Consider the following 22,674-nt stretch of genomic DNA (forward strand, 5'->3'; position numbering starts at 1 on the left):
AGAGCTTAAGGGCCCCCTAAACTGTTGGGCCCTGGACCCAGTGGGCCTGTTAAGTTATCTATCTATCTATCTATCTATCTATCTATCTATCTATCTATCTATCTATCTATCTATCTATCTATCTATCTATCTATCTGTCTGTCTGTCTGTCTGTCTGTCTGTCTGTCTGTCTGTCTGTCGTATCCATCCTTCTCACACATGGGCATTCTTGGCATGATTGGCTGCGAGTGGCATGGAGTTGGCTGTGTCGCTATGCTTCGAGTAGTAGAAGCGGTTCTGGTGCCGATGGTGGAATTCGTCTCCTCCTCCTCCTCCTCCTCCGCCGGAGCAACAGGTCATGATGGCTCCGCCCAGGAAGCAGAGAGCCGCCCCCATCCAGCCCGAGTACAGTGAGAGGCCGAAGGAGGTCAGGTGCTCCTCGCGATGGGCTCCGATTGGGAACCACACGGTAGACACGATACCACAGATAGCTGACAAGCCAAGCAGAACAGAACAGAATTGAGGAAGATCAAATAGAACTGCATTGATTAGTGAGTAGTAAGTAAGTACATTATTTGTATAAAGCACATTTAAAAACAGTGCAAACTGACGAAAGTGCTATGCAGTGTCTGACTAAAGCAATAATGAAAAACAATAAAACATTTTAGCAGCACTAAGAGCATTCTAGAGTCTTTCCAATAGATTAAGACAACATACATAAAATAAATGAAATATAGGCCGCATCAAGTTGGCTGGAAAAGTAGAGCAAAAAAAACTGTTGAGTAAATTCAATAACTAATGTACACCAAAATAAACCAAAAACAGCTAAACAATATTCCTATTAGTTAAGAACTGCATAATAATCTATGAACACTATTGTTATTATTGTATACAGGGAAAAAATATAGTATGACACGACCCATGGGGGCCCTAGCTGGAATATACTGGTATATGGGGGCCTTTAGGCATTTGTGTAGAGAGAGTGGAGTATTTGTTTGAGAATAGGTGGTGACAAACAATAAAGTGATGTCTCAATTCTATTGCACTTTAAAAATGACATCAATGTCTATTTTTCAATGATTCTAAGTGTGTATACTTCTTTTTAGACACCCTGTAGGCCTATTTCTTTCTAAGTCTGCCATTTGATGATGTCACAGATACTACAGCTGATTGTTGAGGATGTGGTTTGCAGATGGTTGTCATCTTTGGTAGATCATGTCCCTGTGGCAGGATATAGGAAGGCCCAGCCTGTCTCTGACCCCTGCTGAGGTCAACTTAATCATATTCCACATCGACTGGCTCTGTCTCCTCTGCTAGGGAGAACATCGCCATCTGCATCCTGACCAGGTTTACTGTCAACAGGTCAATGCCAATATGATTTGGGAAGGGAAACAATAATGTACAATTTACCCATTTGATATCTCATCTAGAGGTGGAAAAAGTTTACTCAAGCAAAAGTGTCGTTACTTTGCTTAAATCCTATCCAAGTAAAAAGTAAATTAAGCACCCATCTAAAAATGTAAGCTAAAATGTAATCAAGTAAAAGTAAAAAAAATAGCATCACAAATGTAATTTGAGTAAAGATAAAGTTATTCTTAATTCGCTTTCCTCTCGATAATTCATGTTTCTTTTTCTTCAATATCATCCTCTATGGCCTCTAGCTCTTGCTTGGCACCAGCCATCATTGATCCAAGCTGGTGGGACAAGTCAAACATTGAAAATGCCGTGCGCAATCCTGCGCAATAGGCTTTCCGTTTCTTTTGGCGGAACCCGTTTTGTTGGGTATTTTAAGCTATACCGATTGTCGTTATATGGTCTACGACAACAATAAAGTCAGAGACAAAATTCTTAAAAGGATAAATCTGGCAGTGACTTACACGTGAACAAAATTAGGACGCCTCCCAGGATTGCGCGTTTGTGCTTGGCTCGGTCACTGTCGTTCGCCAGCTTTACGCACGGCAGGGACATCATAACCAGCACCAAGGACGGAGCGCCCGCAATGCAAGCAGCTATCATGAGCGCCCGCGACGTCTGTATATAAGCTGAGAGAGCAGTCATCGTTACTCGAAATGTTCTTCGAAATTGACATTTTTTAAAAAATATTGTAAACTAAAAAAAAAAAATGTCGTTTTACCTGGTAAGACGAATATCTGATTTAGGGCTGTGCAGTGATAAAGAGAAGTGGAAACCACGCATTCAGCCCACAGCCCTTTGGAGCCTAGTTCATCCATCTTCTTGCAAGTGTGCATCCCATACTTGCAGGTTACGACCCAGTCGTTGGTGGCGGTGGCAATTACGAGTCCAATCCAGCCAATGAAACTCAAAAGGAATCCGCAGAACAGTCGACAGCTTTTGGACATATTGTTGAAACTGCACAAAAAGTTGTCAATAGTATGGTGTTGTTTACAAAATCTTTAAAAAGTCTACATGAATTGCTCCATACAGTTCAGCATGTTGGTAGTAGGATAAATCTAATAGCACAAACCGCATTAAAACACTGCAGTTCTTGACATAGGCCTAAATTTCATTTCTCTTGAAACACCAACCTGTTCAGCTACAATTATAACCTGCTTCAAAAATGTGTAACCTTCTTTTCTCTGGAGCAAATACGTTTTTCCGTCTCTATAAAGTTTAGGAAGGCCCAGCGGGTGGTGTTGGTTACAACAGCTTTTACATCTGAAAGCGAGAACGCTTAAATTTAACGGAATGCATAGCCTATAACTTTTTGCCCATGCCCCCTTTCCATGCCCACTGACGTTCAAAAGTAGGTGTAGACCTAGGTCAGATAGGCATAATGATCTGGCAGCTATTTCTCTTAACATAGGCCTAGTTACACAGTCAAAAATATACAATACAACTGTGCATAAGCACAACACAATATAGGCCGACACATAATAACACACCAATTAAAACGTGCTCTTAAACTTGGGCTTTCCCAAAGCAAAAGCGTTTGACATGATATGACTGCCATCTAACGGCTAGGCCTATAGTTTAAGAGTTCCACCACTGCTGTAAACGCTATGAAATCAAAGCTGTTGTGCATGACGGGAGGCCTACTTGATTTTCAGTCAGGCAGTTATGTATATATTATTTTTCACTTAAAGCCCTGATAGTTTGTGATGAAATTAAGTGGTGGTGAAGATTGAAATTTGTACGCTGCTGATCTGAAAAAAAGGTAACTGTGGTATTTCCCCCCCACATCTACACAGTAAATGTTGTAGTGTTAATTCAGTGCTATTTTGAGCGCATCCTACCAGATTTTAGACCATCACTAATGTTCTGCGTATGCTCCGACTGTCATGCTGACAAGCCTGACTCTTCTTTGGTGTAGCTGTTAGAATTGCTCAGAGCCCTAGTTTGGTACCCCTGTTGTCAAAACTAAGTGAGATGACAGCAGAGACCTGAGGAAAGATGACCCTGGTGCTTCAACGGACATTTTATAGACTATTAATCATGTACACTAGAAATACAGTCATAAAAACAACAGGTTTCTTGGTTAAGGTTCAGTAACAAAATGTCTGTTTAATTAAATATGTAAAGTGGCACGGAAAAGTAATATGACAACTGACAAACACTCTGACATGTTACAACACTGTACAATGCCTGACCAGTAAGGCATCTTTAAAATGACTCCTTTAATGTCCCAGGTGGGACAGTTCCGCCTGCGCTTTTCAAGCGTCTCTGTTTTTGACACGTTTAACCCCAACACGTCTTAGGCTTCGTTTGCACAGTATAAATGATTAATAAAATTAGTTTTTGTCTAATCTCAACACAGTATTGTTAAATATTTCCCCTTGTAAAACACCCATATGTATGCTTGTGTTGTACCTTCCACTGTTTCAAAAAAGAAATATATTAAATATTACAAATGATTCGTCAAACATTTGAAAGTTTGTATACACAAAACACTGCAATGTTATATGACATGTACACATATAGTACAGTACGGTAAGAAAAGAGCTAGAAAGGAGTACATGCTAGCAACTAAACCACTGGCTTCACACTTTCAGCTTTGCTACGTGACTTAGGGAAATGCTGTTTCTTATCCTTCTGAAATATAAAAACAAACCCTTATCCCTTAATTGAAAGTCCCATACAAAAATGGACACAACAATCCTTACTATAACTGTGTATATATTGTATATGTGTACAGATACTGATCTTATATTGCTATCATGCTTCCAGACAGTTGCTAAATACACAGGTAATTTGTGAGTAATGTCTGATTTTTTTCTTCCTTTTGCCGACACACATTTGCCTCTGACTATTTTCGCTCAATCACTCATTTTAAAGTGCTCAAAATTGCTGTATTAGCAAGTGCTCTGGTTTATATGGGTTTTTTACTCAATTTTAAAGTAATTTCTTTCATACATCTGTTTTTAGTTTGATTTCTCTCCTCTCCTCTCAGTCCTCTCTCATTTCCTTCTCCTTCTTCAGTATTCCTTCAGTGAGTTGATGCGGGCACAGATCTTGAGTGCCGGCCCAAGTTTGACGTTCATCGCAGTCATCAAATGGTCCTCTGTAAGCAGCAGCAGTGCCTGCCCGTCGATCTCCTGGGCTCGGAACGCCTCGGCAATCTCCTGACAGCCTAAAACCGAAAGTAGGGATCACATGGTTAGGATTCACATCACGTTGCGTTACACATAGCTGACGCTTTTATCCAAAGCGACTTACAGATATGACATGGCCTAATGGTGAGGGAGGTGGACTTAAGATCAAATGGTTGCAGGTTCGAATCCCACCCTTACCTCTCCCTACACCTCCATCCATGGCTGAAGTGCCCTTGAACAAGACGTCTAACATCACATTGCTCAAGGGACTGTAACTAATACCCTGTAAATAACTGTAAGTTGCTTTGGATAAAAGCGTCAGCTAAGTGTAATGTAATATAATGTAATGTGATTGTGGGTTACATGCCCTGGAGCAGTGTCGGGATAGGTGCCTTGCTCAAGGGCACTTCAGCCATGGAGAGAGAGGAAGGGATGGGTAAGGGCAAGGACTGAAGTTGCAACTCTGTGATCTACAGTCCAACTCCCTAACCATAACATCATGGCTGGCCATTTAAATCTTCAGTGTTATATTCACTCATTGTTTTTCAAAGTCACTGTAGACCTACTTTATTGTGTCCCCCTCCTATTTAACACTGCTGTTTTTAGTGATTTGGTTTAGCTTGATATTGAGACAGCAGAAGGCAACAGGAGGGAGCTTTAAGGTCCTTTTCCACTGCCTGTTTCCTACCCGGTACAGCTCGACACGTCCGTTTATTGCGTTTCGATTAGTCAAGTGCGGCGCTGCGGCATGGCACAGCTTGAAAACCAGCCCTCATTTTTTTGGCCGGCTGAACCGAGCTGAGTGGGCACTGTCACTGCCTTCTACCCAGAATGCCATGCGTCAGCTGGATCTCACCGGTGAATAAAAAAACATTTCGACTTCTCTTTAGTTTGACACTTTATTACTTTGATATTAAAATCGAAAGCAGAAATCAACATTGTAGTATCCAAATATGATGTCGCCCAAACTATTTATAGAGCCGATAGATTAGATATCTGTTGTCTTTATGTTAGTAAGCAAGCCTACGTAAAGTAATGCTACGTGACAACGCCAAAAATGTAACTCCAGCCATACTCCGGGTAATACGGTTTGTAATGGAAACACAAACCAGGCTGACTGAGCATCACCACTCAGCTACATCGCTGTACTTTGCAAAAGGCTCCTCGATAGGTTGCCCGCTTACAAACATTCGTTCTGTGAGGAGGGGCAAGTTGCTAAGCAGCCAATCACGTGAGCACATTTTTGAGTGACAGCAGGTTCCAAACAATCAGAGGGATCCTCAGCTGCGCATGCAGACAGGAATGTTTGTAAATGGGAAACCTATGTTGGAACCCTAGATGGTTTACTACAAGTGATTTTCTGTACCTAGTTAACTGACTGAACATGCTTAGACACACGTACCTCTATTTAGCCCTGTCTTCGAACACCCGGCACACTCACCTGGTAAGGACGATATGAACTCCCACACTTGGTCCACGGTCCAGTCTGCTGGTCTGGGCCTTGACGACTGGTCTGGGGAGGCGGCGGGGTCCTGAGCGGAGGGCGCTGATGACTCTCTCCTCGTCTCCTCCTCAGAGGACGCGTCGTCCCTGGACTTTGTCTCCCGCTCCCGCTCCAACTCGGTGTGGCGGCGCAGGCGTGTCTTCATGGGGGCCGTAGCCTCCTCCTCTCCTCCCCGTGGCGGCTGCACTCTCCACTGCTCATTTGAGCCAGCCTGATAATCAGACACAATTAAAAAAATATATGCAAAAATATTTAATTATTAACAATAAAAGACATCTTTCATGAAGCCAAAGGTTACTTCGCAATTAAAGATGTAGAAAAGCAAATTATACAGTAATGTTGGCTTTATCTATCATTTGTGCGTCCTTGCCACCAACAAATTCCTTCAAAAACGTTTTCTGTTCATCTCTAACGAGTCAATATAGTCTATAATATGTGACTCTTCAATGCGAGCCGACATTGATATTGAAACAATAAATGCTACGACAATTTTCTGGCTCGACGCATCTGTACGATTCAAGACCTACGTGTGTGGTGTAGTTCCGCTTACCTCCACTAGGGGGCTCCGGAGCTACACACACACAGAAGTCTGGTGAGAACTACCACATTACCACATTACACATCTGGTGAGAACTATTACTCCACATTGCTCCAGGGACTGTAAACAATACCCTGTAAAATAACTGTAGGTTGCTTTGAATAAAAGCATCAGCTAAGTGCAATGTAATGTAGTGTAAATTAGGTACAGGGACAGCACTCCGCTTTGACACATCTCTGCTTTTTTTCTTTTTTTTCCCCCATACTGCAATGCAAATCAGACCTGTGATCAGTGGCATGCACAGACCTTTTGGGGGGCATGTAGAACTTCCGATTGCTTACTTACTACCAGGGCTTGACATTAACTTTTACGCTTGCCGGCCACTGTGGCTAGTGGTTTTCCCGAGTCACTAGCCATCCAGCTATTCTACTAGCCACAATTTTTTCCCCCCCATCATGACGCAGTACTGTATATCTAACCTCAGAAGATGAGGTGCTTAGAGCAAGAAGATGGGTGCAAGAGTTTCTACATGGAAATAAAACAAACAAATAGAAACTGAGTAACTGAGCTTTTTCTTGAACTTAAATACAAATACAATACATATTCTGATGTCATACCATTAAATAAGCTACCTGCCAAATTGGCTAGTGAGACTGAAATAGTTACCAGTCACGGCCAAGTTTTACCAGCATTTGGCCGGTTGGCAGGTGCCAGTGTCAAGCCCTGCTTACTACGCTTATAAAGGCTATATATTATATTGGGGCATTATTGTAACATGCATTTGATATGTGAAGCATTTGTAGATTATCATGTCAACATGGACCACAGTGCATTGTGACAAAAGACTTTCAAAAAAGATTTTTCAAAAAGGTTTGAGTTTTTGTTCAGTAGGGCAACAGGTCAGGTGCTTTAGCACCATCTCGTCCCTATCTGTGCACGCCTATGCCTGTGACCTTGTAATCCCAAGAAAACCACATAGAGGCCAATACATCATAATAATGGTGGTGTAATGTAATCACTGCTTGACATCAACTTTTTGCTCACTTATTGCTTACTGGCCACAGTGGCTAATGGTTTTCTAAAGTCCCTAGCAAGTCAGCCTTTCTACTAGCCACAGTTCTGTTGTCAGTATATTTAGACATATTTTACATCTATGCTCAGGAAATGACGTGATAAAACAAGATGATCAGTGAACATAGTGTGTTAAATGAAACTACCTACAGTTTCAGACAAATAGAATCTGAATGATCTGTCTTGAACCTACCGATAAATAGGTGAAAAGGGGAAAAAACGGGATATGTTCTACTGAGATATGTCGTACCCCAGAATAAGTTGCCTAGCAAAGTGGCTCGTGAGAATAAAATTGTTACTAGCCACGGTCACGTTTTACCCAGTTTTGGCCGGTTGGCAGGCGCCAGTGTCAAGCCTTGAATGTAAAGTAATGCAATCTCAAGACAACCATAGCAGGATGTTGAGGCCAAAACATTACAATAACTGTGATGGTGAGCAGCATGTACCTCGTATTCCCCCTCGGCTGGTTTGAATAATGGACTGTGCTGGCCACCGTCTTGACTGCCGCTGCGTCTGATTGGGCGGAATCGTTTGTTTTGGCTGTAGCTGTTGAGAAAGCAAAGTAGAAAATGGATGAAGAGAGACGTTTTACAGACAGGTGTCTAAAACTGGGGTACAGTATGTATAGTACCAGACCACAGGCATGCAGAAAGAGGTTACCACAGCCTGAGAACCCCTGAGGTGGAGACTTACAACCGAGTGAGCAGAGTGGGCCTTTGGTGACACACACACACACACACACACACACACACACACACACACACACACACACACACACACACACACACACACACACACACACACACACACACACACACACACACACACACACACACTGAGACTGTTAGAGGTGAGCCAAGAGGGCCTTTGGTGAGCAGAATGGCTGGCCACATCCTGTTACAGATAGTGTGTCAATGTTTGCACTCAAGCATGCATGCAAGAAAAGGACACCTGCACACACCTCTCTCTCTCACACACACACACACACACCCAAACCCTGTGTGTGTGTGCCTACCACAGACAATATCTTTGAAGTGTGTGTGTGTGTGTGTGCGTGTGTGCGTGTTTGTGTGTGTGTGTGTGTGTGTGTGTGTGTGTGTGTGTGTGTGTGTGTGTGTGTGTGTGTGTATGTGCGTGTCTGTGAATGTATTAAATGAGCTCTGTGCGCTTTACAGTTAGGCCATCTATTGCTGCCTGATGGTGTTTCAGAGTGACAGCTTCTATTGTGCTCCCAAAAATCCATAATGATACAAAAATGTGGGCTGTGAATTAAATGTTACATTTTATTTTCAAGTCAATATTCAATAAACATGTATTATATTTATTCATCTCAGCCTTTATTTGGATATCTGTGGTGCACAGCATTATAACTTCCCAAGCAAGCACAACAGAAGTTATCTGCTTAGTCATCATTTGTCTCATCCTTGGTTGACATAATACACAGTATGTGTACAGTTGCATGCATGCTATGTTGTTTTTGTTTCAACCCATTGATGCTGGATGCTGCATAGTCCAACATTGGCCCTAGCGCCGGGAGCTGCATGACACAGCTTTAGGCTCATGACATTTGAGATTTTTTAATAAAAAATGTTAGAGCTCAATGGACATGATAATGCAAGACGGGGGTCCGAGCTTTTCAATACAATTTATTTCATGTTTTTATGTGCTTCAGAGGCTGAGATGTTTAGGTTTTTACAGGGGGACAGTGCCTTTTTCCAAAAATGGCAGGTGTTTTTTGCAGGTGTTTTAGGCATTAATGTGTTAATAATCAGAATTTTTACTTTAGAGAACGGGCCTTACCGTCTGGCACATGAGCTGGAGCAGAATCCTTTGGAGCGGACGAATACATGCGAGAGGCACTTCCTTTTGCAGAGTTCACACTGTGGCATCGCTCTATTACTCTCTCCAAAGCCATCTATGGTGTTGGGTGGAGGGACCGCGATGGATAGAGTAACAAAGAGTGAAAGAGACAGAGGAGGGACAATGAGAGAGATAGAGAATGAGGCAGCCGTAGATAGGAAGAGGAGAGAAAAGGTGAACATGTTAATTAAACGCTTAGCGCAGAGCCTATGTTATAACCTTACTGTCACCAAAATTGAAATGGCCATGCCTTAATCTGTTACTTAAGGTTCTCGGTACTGTCATAGCAATGTTATGATGTAGTTGAGTTTTTCAAGAAAGTAGTGAATAGGCCCGCTGGTGACCCCATCTGCAGTAAGTGGCTTCAGGGCATCAAATTCCAGGCGAAGTTCAAATAAATTCATGATTTTTCTCTGAGGAACACAACACCAGTGTTGCTGTGTCCAGTTTGGTTTGCGCTCAATGGGATGTTGTCACGTGTGATTTACAGTTGCTAATCACAGAATGCCTCTGGCTTGTCAATCTGGGACATTCAAAGACATGAACATTTTAATTGGTTTTCGCTGAACCGCGTCATAGTAGCTTATTACCATAGCGTTAACTAACTTTTAACCTCTGAAATATGTGGCGATTTCGCTGACACCACATAGAGAAATTCAAATAACGGCTTCTGTCGCTCAGGTTGCTTTTGTCATTTCTAGCGTGGTGCACACAGATAGGAATGGCTGTCCCCAAAATAAAATAAGTAATTCCTGATATGTTGATAAAGAATCTAATCTATGGAGGAATATGAACCCAATCCATAGACACCAAGTGAACATAAGTAGCATGAGCTGTTATGGGCAGGAGGCACTGTCTTTGTGGGCAGCCGTGACCTAGTGATTAAGGAGATGGGCTTTAGATCAGAGGGTTGTCAGTTCAAATCCCACTCTTCCACTCCCTATCCATGGCTGAGGTGACCTTGAGCAAGGCCCCTAACCCCTCATAGCCCCAGGGACTGTAACCAATACCCTGTACTGAAAATAAGTGGCTTTGGATAAAAGCGTCAGTTAAATGTAATGTAATATAATGCCTTTGCTTTACTCACTGTTGTGAGGGCCAGCATCCGTGTCTGAGTTGGAAGAGTTCTCTGCATGTTCCGTTGAGTCTATACGGTGGAATGTTTGGGGGTCGTCATGGCCATTGGCAGGCTCTTGGCAACCTCCTGTACCCTCCTGCTGCTCAGGCATCAAGGAGGACCGGTTCACCTACAGAAAAGAAGCACTAAAGTCAGTCATGCGTGAGATCAGCAGCAGTGTGGCACACAAGCTTTAAAGTGATACTGTCCCATTTTTGGAAATAAGCTCCTATTAAACCTCCCCTAGAGTTAAATAATAGGGTTTTACCGTTCTCCTGTACTTTCAACCGTTCCCTGGGTACGGCAGTGCAAATTTTACCTCCATGCTAGCAGTTACCATTGAGTCCTATGAGACCAGCTGGTGGCTAACTGGTCTCATAGGACTCAATGTTAACTGCTAGCTTGGAGGTAAAATTTGCACTGCCGTACCCAGAGAGCGGTTGAAAGTACAGGAGAAAGGGAAAACCCCATTATTGAACTCTAGGGGAGGAGTAAAATAAGCGTATTTCCAAAAATGGGAAAGTGTCCCTTTATGTTATTATTTCATGCAGTAGTGCCTTGACATTTTTGATCGCAGTTAATAACTGAAGCCCCAATATTTATATATCTGCATAACAAGACAATGTATTTGAGCTTGATCACTGGAAGACAGTTTAACTTTGTCTTTACCCAATTGCAGAAGTATGCCAAGGCCCTAAAGTGGTACCACACCATTTCTGTAAATAAGCACATTCTACACCTCCCCTTGAGTTAACCTTTAAGAGGGTGGCTTTTTGAACATTCTATAAAAAGAGTGTGTTCTATAACAATGCAAGACTCTAAAATTCCATATTGTATTGAATGATGCCAAGAATTCTATAGAACTTTCACTGCCTGAACATTCCCGTCACAACGGTGTGACGGTACACTCTTAAAGTTAAATAATTGAGTTTCACCTTTCTTGTGCTCTTCAAGCCGTTCTCTTGGTCTGGTGATGTTATAGTTCCAAGCTAGCAATTATCTTATGGGACCACTGCCAGCTCGTGCCATATGATTCAATAATATACTACGCAAGCTTGGAGGTAGAATTGGCTTTGCCAGACTCAAGTATCTGTATTTCCAGCCATTGTCCAGCCACTGAGAAAGGTAAAACTCATTTAAAGGTGAGGGGTAAAATGAGCTAATTTCCAGAAATGGCCAGAGTATTGCTTTAACGAGTCTAGTGCCTCTTTTCCACTGCTGGTTTTCTGGAAGGCCTACAGCTCGACACAGCGTGACTTGGCCTCCAATTTTTGCTTTTCTATTGGGCACAACACACCTCATTCGAAGAGCAAAAAGTGGCAGCCGAGACGTGCTGTGTCGAGCTGTAGGCCTACCAAAAAAACGGCAGTGGAAAAGAGGCATTGGTCGTTCTTAAGAGATTTTATCCCAAAAGCTTAGCTAAAATAATGTTGAAATAATTTAAAACAAAAGTCGTACCGGGAAAGGTTCTAATCCCTCTTGGATGATGAATCCATCCACAAGGTGGGTCAGGATGACGGGCTTCTTAACGGCTCCTGGTCTCTCCTCAGGAGTTGCCATGGAGGTGAACGAGGGGTACGTACAGGAGTTCTGTCCCAGGATGGGAGTGAGGGGTAAGGGAGATGTGACGGGCACTGAGGGCTCATCTGATGCTGGGAGCACAGTCGACTGGCTTGGTGACAAATCTGATGACAAGCTGGACACGGCTACAAAACAAATAAAAACATACAGAACTGTATTAGGACCTTGGAGAAAAGCTCTTCAGATGTTCTATCTGAAAAACATGAATGTACACAGAGTGAAGGAAGGACCATTTCCGAGCATCACACTATGGCTGCCAAAGGGAAACCACACTTGAGGTATTCTCTTGTGGGTTATGAGGAACAACACAAATCTTTACTTTTATTTTCTTCATAGCAACGAGAGAAGAACTGAGTGGCTCAACTGCATCTTTGATGGCAAGATTCCATCTACAGTTAGGAAGCATTTTACAGTGTGTGCAAATATCAATATTTGAACAGTTTGAACTGGTCTAAACTGGTTTGAGCCCGTTTGAATCCATCTAAGCCAGTTTGCAGTGGTTTAAAGTAGTTTGAACAGGTCTAAACATGTATTTTTCATGATCCCCAAAAGATTCTAAAGACATTATTACACAAGCCAACTAAATCAATCCACACCTGACAGATTGTCTGATTGAGTGGAGAGGTCTTCGTGGTGGTCTGGAGGTGATGCTGGTTGGGGAATCTTCTGTGTGGTTTTTACGGCTCCTCTACTTTGGTATTCCCCTGAGCAAGGTGCTTCAGACTACAAAAAAAGACAAAGAAAAAACATGTTGTATACCGTAGGTAAGTGTATAATGACAATGAAGCCTATTGCAATTCTTGAATAGCAAAGTTGTTTGAAAGAGTTTGCCAGAATGCACCAAGCGATGTCAATTTACTCAATCTATCAAAAGGGCTCAACTCACTATGGTGAAGTCTAAAGCTTTGTCTGCTGGATCAGAGGCTGAAGCTGGAGCGTTTGCTGTCGGAGGAGGAGCGGCTGGTTTTTCCTGCACTGCAGTTGATTTTGGGGACTGCACAAGCAGTTTTAGTCTCTCTACTATTGAGCCTGCTCTGTCTCCCGCTCCCTCTGAACTTTGGGTCTTTGGGTCTTTCTGCACCCGGTTGATGGGAGTTGCCATGTTGCGTAACGCCCCCACAGGAGACTCGGCACGCTTCTGAGTGCTGCTGGATAGTCCGGGAGGGAGAATTGGGGAGGGCGGACATGGTCTTTGAGGTGAGGGGAGCGGCGAGGGAATTTTTGGCGTGCCGGTTGAGGCAGAGGGCATCTGGGTGGAGGACAAGGGGGACAGCTGACCGATGGGCGGATGGCTCAGACTTCGGTGTGGCGAGTGGACTTGAGAGGGACGCGAGAACATGGGGGACAGCGGCTTGGACTGGATGTAGTCACGAGACGGCACGACGGCGGCGGCGGCGGCCATCTTGGACTGGCTACTGGCCAGCTGAACGGAGGCTGAGGAGAGGGCGATTTTCAGCAGCTGCTTGGACGCCAGGAGGGAGCGCTCAGACGGTAAAGCCAAGGCAGGGGGGGACGTGGTGGCACTGGATGTGGTGAGGGACAGCGTCCTCGCAGTGGTGACGGCGGTGGAGGGGCAGGAGGCCAGGAAGGACGTGGACGTGGCCTGGGCGAGAAGGCTCTGGGTGGACGGACAATGCTGCAGCTCTGCTAGGGGCTTCTTTGGCGTGGGGCCCTGGGGGCTGGTGGGTGGTGGGGTGTGGCTGCTGATGAGAGCGGGCTGCTGTTGGGAACTCATCAGGCTGTGGGAGCGCTTGAGGCTGCTGGGGGGGCCACCGGGTTTGTGCTTGGCCAGCGCATGGGATTGTACTGGACTGTACAAGGCTGGAAGGGGTAAACACAGAACACATTATTTTACAATTACAACATTAATAAATATTAATATATTGAATTGAAGTTACATTTCAATTGCACTTCAATTACAAAGATTGGTACAAATTTGTACACATCTCTTGCAATACACAAATTATCTAACTGTAAGTCCTGTGTGTTTTACCCTTCAGAGATTATTACCTGTTATTTCATCTAAGCCAGTGTTTCTCAAACTTTTTCAGACCGAGGGCCACTTTGTCCCCTCAAAAATGATCAGGGACCACCTGTCAACTGAATTGGCAGTTGATGGGTGCTAATTTGACACTGCTCATTTTGATGCAGGTCTCTTACTTTCAATTCACATTATAAGCCTGTCTTATTGTGCTGAAAACATGAAAATGTTACAAATATAGCCTACTGCTAGCTTATCTTGGAAAAGTAGAAATCCCCTCGCGGACCAGAACTGAAGGACTGAAGTTCCCTTTAAAACGTGACCAGAGTAACAGAATGCATGTAGTCAGTTCCTAAACAAATCCCTGTCCCTGCAATGTTAAAATAAAAAGAAAACAACAAGAAGGAAGAATGCGATCCATTTCCTACTACTAGATTACCAGTACTTCAGAGACGCACCAACAAGACGGAAGAGCGCTGTGTGTGGAAGATAACTTAGTTCCTAAACAAATAAAACAGGCGTGTGACTACGTACATGGCGATGGCACAGTGAGGTGTCTCACAGGCGGTGTTTTGGCTTCGGCTTGAGGGGAGGTGGGGCTACTGTCTCCCATTTTAGACGCCTCTCTGCCCTGCACGGTAGGAGGACTGTGGCCCACCATCATCGGTTGTGGTCCTGGGACGACAGGAGTTCTGGGACTGGGGCTGGCCACCAGGGGTGGTCCTGGGACCACGGGGGATGTTCGGGGACGTGGCACGGGTGAGGTGGTGAGGGTCATGGCGGAGGCCTTCAGCGGGAGGTTGGGGGGTATCGTCAGGGTCCCTGGTGGAGGTGGACGCAGGTGGAGCTGAGAGCAACAAGCAAGGGACAGAAAGACAGATTTTTTTTTTTTAAATGTAATGCGCTAAGATGCAATGTTATACATTTGCTGTTACTTGCCAAAGACCAAGTCGTAGTAGTGCATTAATTTAAGGCCCCGTGCTAGGTCATTGTAGTGTAGTACCTATGGTAACTAACTTTTCATTGACTTTTACAGCGTATCACCGGTGCAGGAACGGCATGCATTATGGGGCTACAGACATTTTAAATAAAATAATTTTTATCCAGACTGGCCCAACTTTCTTTCAAATGACTCACGTCTTTCAAACGACTCAATCATTAACATCGATTGTTATTGCATAAATCTTGATGATGTTTCGCCATGCCATGCCATGCCATGCCACCCTCATGTAGATAGATACCTTCACATGTAGCTCACCTGTGCGGAGGAAATGCGCGAGGGGGAAGAGGACAGGGCAGGGAGCTCAGGACGCACGGTAGAGGTTAAGATGAGCTGCGGACCCCAAGGACAGCAGAGGTGGAGGACAGGCACACACAGGCACAGAGGACAGAGCAGAGCAGAGGGCATTACAGCGGGAACAATGGCAAAAGACAGGCGGGAAGCAAGCAAACCTTGTGTGAGGGTGTTCATTTGGTCAAAAGGGAGAAAGCTCTTTATCAAAATACAGTATCCATTTAGTTCTGCTGCTGTTATAGTTAAAATATGGAATAAAAACCTTGATCACTGATGACCAGGGATGTCAAAAGTAAAAGCAGAAAAAAAGGAAACCGTTTCCTTCCAACACAGTTAACTTTATCTGAGTAAGCAGTAGACGTGTGTACTTGTCTTGCAATCAGCTGACTATGCGCTGGTTGGATCAAGCTTGTGTTGGGCCTTGTTATTAGGTTTCTAGTGTTTTTCAGTCTATCAATCTCAATCAACAGTCTATCAATCTCATTAGTGCTGTGAAAAAAATTGTAAGTTTAGGCTAGGTCTTAAACATGTGAATGTATTTTTTTCAACATCATTTAGACAGGATAGTCAAGAGTGGGACAGAAAGTGAGTGGGGGAGAGAGAGAGAGAGAGAGAGAGAGAGAGAGAGAGAGAGAGAGAGAGGAGAGGAGAGGAGAGGAGAGGATTGGCAAATGGCCTCAGGCCGGAATCGAACCCGGGTCCCCGGTGTAGCAGTGCAGTGCCCTACCAGAGATTCTTTAAGTAGAGAGATATGCCAACATAATAGGTTTCTATGGGCACCTAACGTGACCAGGTTCCGGTCTGCCTAAAGGGGCGTGTCATAATGCTCCTAGCATTGAATAGAACAGTCCTCAGGTCTGCCTAGGTCTGCCAAAGGGGGGCAATAATAGAACCCGGAAACAATGGGCCAATGGAACCTCTCTCTCTACTCTCTCTGGTGCAGTGCCCTACCGTTTGAGCCACGGCAGGGCTAACATGTGAATGTATTTAAGCAATTTCAGAAACTAATCTCAATTGTTAACCTCTTTAACTACTTCCTTGTAAGCATGTCAAGAGCTGAGTGAAAAGGTGTTATTGACAAACCTCTTATGACTTCAGTCTTTTTAGTTTGTTAGTTTGAATAACTAAATGAATATGATGCACTCGGGTTGGTTGAAAATTGGCAACACTGGCCATACAACTTGGCAGATTCCTTGAACAGTAAAACATTGACCTTCACACAGCAATAAATGCTACAATGTATTTAGTCCCTCAAAACAGAACACAGAGCAGCACAAAGTCACAGCAGAAAAGAAACTGAAAAAAGAAATGTAAGCAAGCCACCTTTCATGATCTTTAAACTCACAGTACAGTACATATACTGCCCTACAAAGCAAAAAGGCAGTAACTGCGGTGTTGTGGAAAATGAGTTACTATGACTACTACTATGACATATAAATCAAAATTTAAATGTAAATAAAATGATTCATCTGCACAATAGGTGGAAATATAAAGTAACAAAACTGCTGCATGTCAATAATCTCCCCAAAACTACTCTGACTGGATTACAGGATCATTTTAAAGTAATTTACTCAGTTTGGAGCTCTGCGCAGTTACTGCCTTTTTGCTTTGAAGGGCAGATGATTTCACCGAAAAAATGAACTGGGAGGGTTCTCCTACCATTTGTGCTCGCAAAAGCATCTGGGCTTGAGAGGTGCCGGGGCCCTTCCCCAGGAGCAGAGCGTGTGGGGAGATCCTCTGGCCTGCTGTCACTGGGATAGCACTCGGAGAAGCTCTGATCATGTGTGCCGCAGGAGCAGCAGAGCTGGTCGGTGTGACCTAGAAATAGGGTACATTTTAGAACATTTTTAGAATGAGAGTGAACAAAGGGAACTCCCTAGGAAAAAATGCCACTTGTGCAAGTCACCAATGCGGCTATTTTGACATTTAAAATATCAAAAAATATTTCTAATCATTTTACGTGCAAACACCACATAAACATAAAAACTCCATTGTTACAAGTGTGTTTTAGCCAGAGGTTTGAAATGCACATTCTAAAACTCTGTTTACATGTAAACTGGAGGCCAAAACCCATGAGTTTTTTGTTTTTTTAAATCCCTATGTCTGTAAACAGCTTCTAAGATTTGGGGATGCAACCTAGCGAGTACATAACAGTAATGAGAGGTGGCAAAAAACCTACTGGTTTGGGTGGCAGCTGTAATGGGACGGTTACTGCCTCAGCAGCCGATGATGATGATGATGACGATGATGATGATGATGATGATGATGATGATGATGATGGTGGTGGTGGTGGTGGTGGAGATGGAGATGATGTAGATGGTGAAGATGGTGACCCTGAGTTCTGGTCATCAAACAAGTTCACCTTCAAACAACCAAAAGAAAAACATTCAGGGTTGTAAATAAAAGATATGTCTATGGTCTGACTAGACTAGACACACTTGTAACGGAATTTCAGTTTACACATGGGTGAAACTCGACTACTGTAGGGAGATAAACATGCCAGGTTTAGTGTAGGTAGAGATTCAACGAAAAAAAAAGTGTTAATGCAGAAAAAGGAACACTGTTAACAACATGCAGACAACAATATACCGCGAGCGCACGTCAAGATGGAGATTGAAAGTGTGCAGGTAGGCAAGACAAAAAAAACAAGCATGTAGCAACCAAGCAAAATTATAGATGTTTAAAAGAAAAAAAGGAGAGGTGGGGAGAGGGGTGTTAAGATCTCCTGGCGATCTGCACCTGCTGTACAGCTGGCAGGTGGATTTGACCCTTTAGAAGCGGCTGCGGCTGCGACTGCAACTGCGACTGCGACTGCGGTGGATGTGTAGCTGCTGCATGGAAGGAGCCATGCTGCTGCTGCTGCTGCTGCTGCTGGACCGCATACATCTGATGCAGCAGCTGAGCAGCTGACCCTCGCGGCTGGTGGCACGGCTGGTGGATCACCTGGGGTGGGACGTGGACGTGGGGCTATTACGGTGTTTACCTCAGAATATTTGAAGAGCTTCGTTGCAAAATTGCTTATATCCAGTTTTGGGACATTTTGGGAAATTGAGATTTTTGTATTTGCCATTGCATTGCATTGAATTGCAAAATGCATTTTAAAAAGTATGATCTCAAAATAATATTTGAATGGCAAGAATTCACTCATAGGTGAAAAGGATGTCAGAAAGGTCATTCCCAATAATAAAACGCAAAACTCAAAAGAGCCATTTTGCAACGAAACTCTTCATAGTTGGAGTGGTTGAGGGGATAGCCAGTATAATCAAAGAAGTGGGGAAGACGCGCTCACACTATCGCCTACATAGGCTACTTAACAATTCTTAACTGGGTGCTGAATCCCACAAAAACTTGAATGAATAAATGAAGCGAAGGACAGCACTCTTCAGATTTCTTTTTTGTTTATTCGCCCACGAACGTTTCGGGCAGAGCCCTTCTTCAGCGTGTAATGGCGTTTGCGAAACGCAATGGCAAACGCCATTACAGGCTGAAGAAGGGCTCTGCCCGAAACGTTCGTGGGCGAATAAACAAAAAAGAAATCTGAAGAGTGATAGCCAGTATAAGACAGGTGACTCTTGATCAGAGAGGCTATGCAATTTCATATGAAAATGTGACATTATTAACATCATCAAGGTGCCCCCCTGAAGTATAAAGAGCTGGGGGAAACCCTGGGCCAAGTATCACTGCAACAAATCACAGTATTATACTGTAAAAAATCACATCATTCATCATCACATCGTTCACCTTCAGTGGCAACATTGTTACAGGGTTTTACTTCTGACCACGTTTGGACATCTCTGGGACCAAGCATCACGGCAAAAAACAAATCACAGCACAGTGACTTGTGGGGGGAAGCAGGTTTGTTTGAAGGAACTGCAACTTTTTTTTTTAAATGGTGCCGTGCAAATGAATGTTAATTTACCTGAACAACTTTCCGGTCAGTAGGGGTCGGGGTGGTGTGGAAGGTGGTGATGGTGGTGTGGACGGAGCTGCTCCCCTGGTTGCCATTGGCCTGGGCCGGGAGGATTTTCCCACTTGGCTGTTTGGGAGGGTTGTTGTTGTTGTTCCCGTTGGTCTGATTGGCTGGCTTGTTGGCTTTGTTGGCCAGGAGGAGCAGGCTGCTGCTGTTGCCATTGGACGCCGGGCTCGGTAGGAGGTTGCCAGTCTTGGGCTGGATGGGGGGATTTGCACTTGTGCTCTCGACTGGACTCTCTCGTTTTTCAGTTTCCGATTGTCTCTTGGGCTCCCTGTCCATCTCTCTTCTGGGTTTGGTAACAGGAAGCTGTAAAATCAAAATGCCATGGTTAACCACAGTGGGTTTTGCGTACCATACCCATAGTATCATTTATCCGAAAAAGAAAAGCATTTTAAGTTTGCTATCGGGGGTATTGGTGCAATAGGCTCAGACTGAGTGACTGAGGTCATCTTGCAAAGTGTACCACTCTGGGTTCAATCTCGTCACCTCCCAATCACCGCACCCCCTCTTTGGCATGGGAGTGCACAGGTACGATATCACTCAGCAAAAGGGCTTAGCTCTTAACTATGCTAGTTGGCATCTCTGTTACAGCTACACAGTAGAAAATGGACTGGTCTTTAACCCCTTTGCACAGAGCTAATGTTATAACCTTACTGTCACCAAAATTGCAATGGCTATGTCTTAATCTCTTACTTAAGGCTCTCAGTAATGTCATAGCAATGGTGTTATGATGTAGTTGAGTATTTTCAGCAAATAGTGAATAGGCCGGCCGGCGACCGAATGTGCAAGAGGCTAAGAGTTGAAATTAACACCATTTCAGATTTGGTCCCACTCAAAAATAGTGTACCTTTTACTCTATGGTTGATCCGTGTAACACTGACAACTGTTGACTCCACTGTTGGAGTGATCTGACTCTCCACACTGTTGTAAATACTCTATTTGGAGTTTTTGAAGTTTACTCTGTAATTTTGACACTCTTGACATTTTTTTTACTGTGTAGAAACTACAATGTAGCCTGTTCAGTTGGCTGAAAACACTCAGCTACATCATAACATTACAGAGTGGTAACAACCACATTAAGACTTGGTCAATAAATTGTTGGTAACGAAAAGGTTATAACATAGACTCTGTGCGAAGGGGCTAATAATAGTGTGTGTGTGTGTGTGTGTGTGTGTGTGTGTGTGTGTGTGTGTGTGTGTGTGTGTGTGTGTGTGTGTGTGTGTCTTGTACCACAAACATCCATTTGCTGTAGAATTCGGAGCAGTGGCCAAGAGTCAAGTATGATGTACAACAGGAGATTGATAGCTTGAGCAAAGCATTGAGAGAATTACAACCTGAGGTAGGCCTAAGCAATGTGTGGATGGCTTTGAGCTTCATAACAAGAGGCCAACATTTCACAAACACAACAACTGTAGCTTATTCTATATAGAAACTATTTGAAATACCAATTGTCAAATGAATATGAATAAAGACCCTGTATTTTCTGTATAATGTGACGTTGTAAACTATACTAGTAGCCTATGCCTCATCCCAAAAGTAGGCTACAAAATATCTGAATCAAAATTATTTCCAATAAGATTGACGCACAAAGTGAACAGGTAAGTACGTAGATATTTGTTGAAGCATCGGGTTTATGCTGGGGGCAACGCGTTTTCAAAATGTCACAAAAAGCCGTCTCCACCCAGGGCGCATAGAAGTGACTGCCCCATGTCTAATTATGTTGAACTCACCAGGCGGATAAATCACTTTAAGTTTGACTTCACTTCATTGCATAACATACATCCAATAATCACAGCAAGTTTGAGGGTGAACTTGGCCTACACAGCACGTGAATAACTCAGTCATATGAGTGGCTGATAGCTTTTGACTTGATTTTCTAAAGACAAACCATGCGTGCGCAACAAACATTTACGCACGCCTAGCATTTACGCACACCTAATGTGCAAATGTGGAACCAATCAACAGCGTGATACTTACAAGTACATCAGAAATTAATTACCCTATTAATAGTAAGTACTATTCATGAGCCATTCAAAACAAGCAAAGCTGAGAACAAGACAAGCGTAGTTGCAACTGTGACAACAAAACATCATGGGATATTTACATCAGCCCAAGTAGGCTACCTCTGTGTGCTAAGTTACGGCCATCCAGGAAGTTGGAAATGACAATACAACATGCAAATCTGGCTGATACAATACATAACGGTCAAACGAAATTTATTTTATCAACTTGGTCACATCAAAATGACTATCCTAGTTTACGACCAGACAACGGATGGATGGAAAAATCAACTGTATGCACCATGCAGACATCCACTCAAATCTCATAATCAAATGCCAAGGCCATGTTACACGATTCAATGGATTATTTTTTGGTGTTTGCAAAAAATAAGCCGGACTTTGGCTATTACTGTGTTACAAGAGTTCAGTTATGAGACCGCTATGAGAAACATGGCTATGTAGCGATTATTGGAATCACCTGCATCATACATTTCGTGGAATATTTCCCTGCCACTTAAATACTCCATCTGGGTGTATTGATTTAGGCTATGACGGTGCTGGCCTACTTTATATCATCCCCAAATTCAAGGTTTACAAGCAAAAAAAATGGGCGTGTGTGCGCAATGACAGAACTGATGTGTACAATTTGCATGTCATACTTCCTTGAATTCTAGGACAGTCGAAATCGACACGATTTTTTGTAATCATGTCCAGTTGATGTCCATCATACTCATATATTCAACGACATGATCTCCATAACTTTGTAGAATTTGGTGAAGACGACAAAATGAAAGTCATCAAGGAGAAAATCTTTAGCATATGCACGCATGCTCTATGATTCGATCCATGAAAAAGGAGAGAAGATAAGCAAACGGCGACCTATTTAGTAAATCCTAACAAAGCTTATGACTGTAACCTGACAGCGTATTGCTCCTACCTGCCAGAAGTCAACAAGAGATATCATTCATCACGGAGTGACCGTTCCTGGTGAGCGTTACAATCCCGTCATGTCCTAATGCGTCAAAGGTAACAGTAGAGAAATACGTCGTACAGTGGCGGAATCGTAAAGGCGATATAGCACCACTTGGTGTATAGGAGGACCTCATACAGTAGGCTACCATGGCCAAACAACCAACAGTCCTACATCGCTTCGTGCAGCAATATTAAATGCTTGGTCTATTTGGTCAGACTATTTAATAGCTAAACCTATCCAAAGGGTATCGAAT

General features: G+C 43.5%; 2 protein-coding genes across 2 annotated transcripts; both read right to left on the bottom strand.

The window, feature by feature from the left end:
- Positions 1-139: 139 nt before the first annotated feature.
- On the bottom strand, positions 140-2,632 carry cldn11b (claudin 11b). The gene is made up of 4 exons (XM_063206077.1): positions 2,526-2,632; positions 2,114-2,349; positions 1,857-2,021; positions 140-470 (listed from the first exon to the last, which is right to left on the bottom strand). Exons 2-4 carry the CDS (start codon positions 2,337-2,339, stop codon positions 193-195), a joined length of 669 nt encoding a protein of 222 aa, XP_063062147.1. The 5' UTR covers positions 2,340-2,349; positions 2,526-2,632; the 3' UTR covers positions 140-192.
- Positions 2,633-3,475: 843 nt separating this feature from the next.
- si:ch211-230g15.5 (polyhomeotic-like protein 3) lies at positions 3,476-22,644 on the bottom strand. Its single transcript, XM_063207551.1, has 15 exons — positions 22,386-22,644; positions 19,395-19,754; positions 18,215-18,418; positions 17,655-17,837; positions 17,135-17,293; positions 15,440-15,514; positions 14,716-15,028; positions 13,087-14,021; positions 12,797-12,923; positions 12,078-12,325; positions 10,590-10,749; positions 9,443-9,557; positions 8,089-8,188; positions 5,971-6,244; positions 3,476-4,567 (listed from the first exon to the last, which is right to left on the bottom strand). The coding sequence occupies exons 1-15, from the start codon at positions 22,410-22,412 to the stop codon at positions 4,413-4,415; spliced, it is 3,435 nt and encodes a 1,144-aa protein (XP_063063621.1). The 5' UTR covers positions 22,413-22,644; the 3' UTR covers positions 3,476-4,412.
- Positions 22,645-22,674: the final 30 nt, after the last annotated feature.

The sequence above is a fragment of the Engraulis encrasicolus genome, chromosome 9, assembly GCF_034702125.1.
Source record: "Engraulis encrasicolus isolate BLACKSEA-1 chromosome 9, IST_EnEncr_1.0, whole genome shotgun sequence".
Classification (NCBI taxonomy): Eukaryota; Metazoa; Chordata; class Actinopteri; order Clupeiformes; family Engraulidae; genus Engraulis; species Engraulis encrasicolus.

Coding starts and splice junctions, on each gene's coding strand:
- cldn11b (XM_063206077.1), bottom strand. CDS start 2,339: ATGTCCAAAAGCTGTCGACTGTTCTGCGGATTCCTTTTGAGTTTCATT. Junction 2,022..2,113: donor TCAGATATTCGTCTTACCAG/GTAAAACGACAT, acceptor CTGCTCTCTCAG/CTTATATACAGACGTCGCGG. Junction 471..1,856: donor CGTCCTAATTTTGTTCACGT/GTAAGTCACTGC, acceptor TTGGCTTGTCAG/CTATCTGTGGTATCGTGTCT.
- si:ch211-230g15.5 (XM_063207551.1), bottom strand. CDS start 22,412: ATGATATCTCTTGTTGACTTCTGGCAG. Junction 15,515..17,134: donor TGCTTTTGCGAGCACAAATG/GTAGGAGAACCC, acceptor TGGGGTCCGCAG/CTCATCTTAACCTCTACCGT. Junction 10,750..12,077: donor AGGGATTAGAACCTTTCCCG/GTACGACTTTTG, acceptor TCTTTTCTGTAG/GTGAACCGGTCCTCCTTGAT.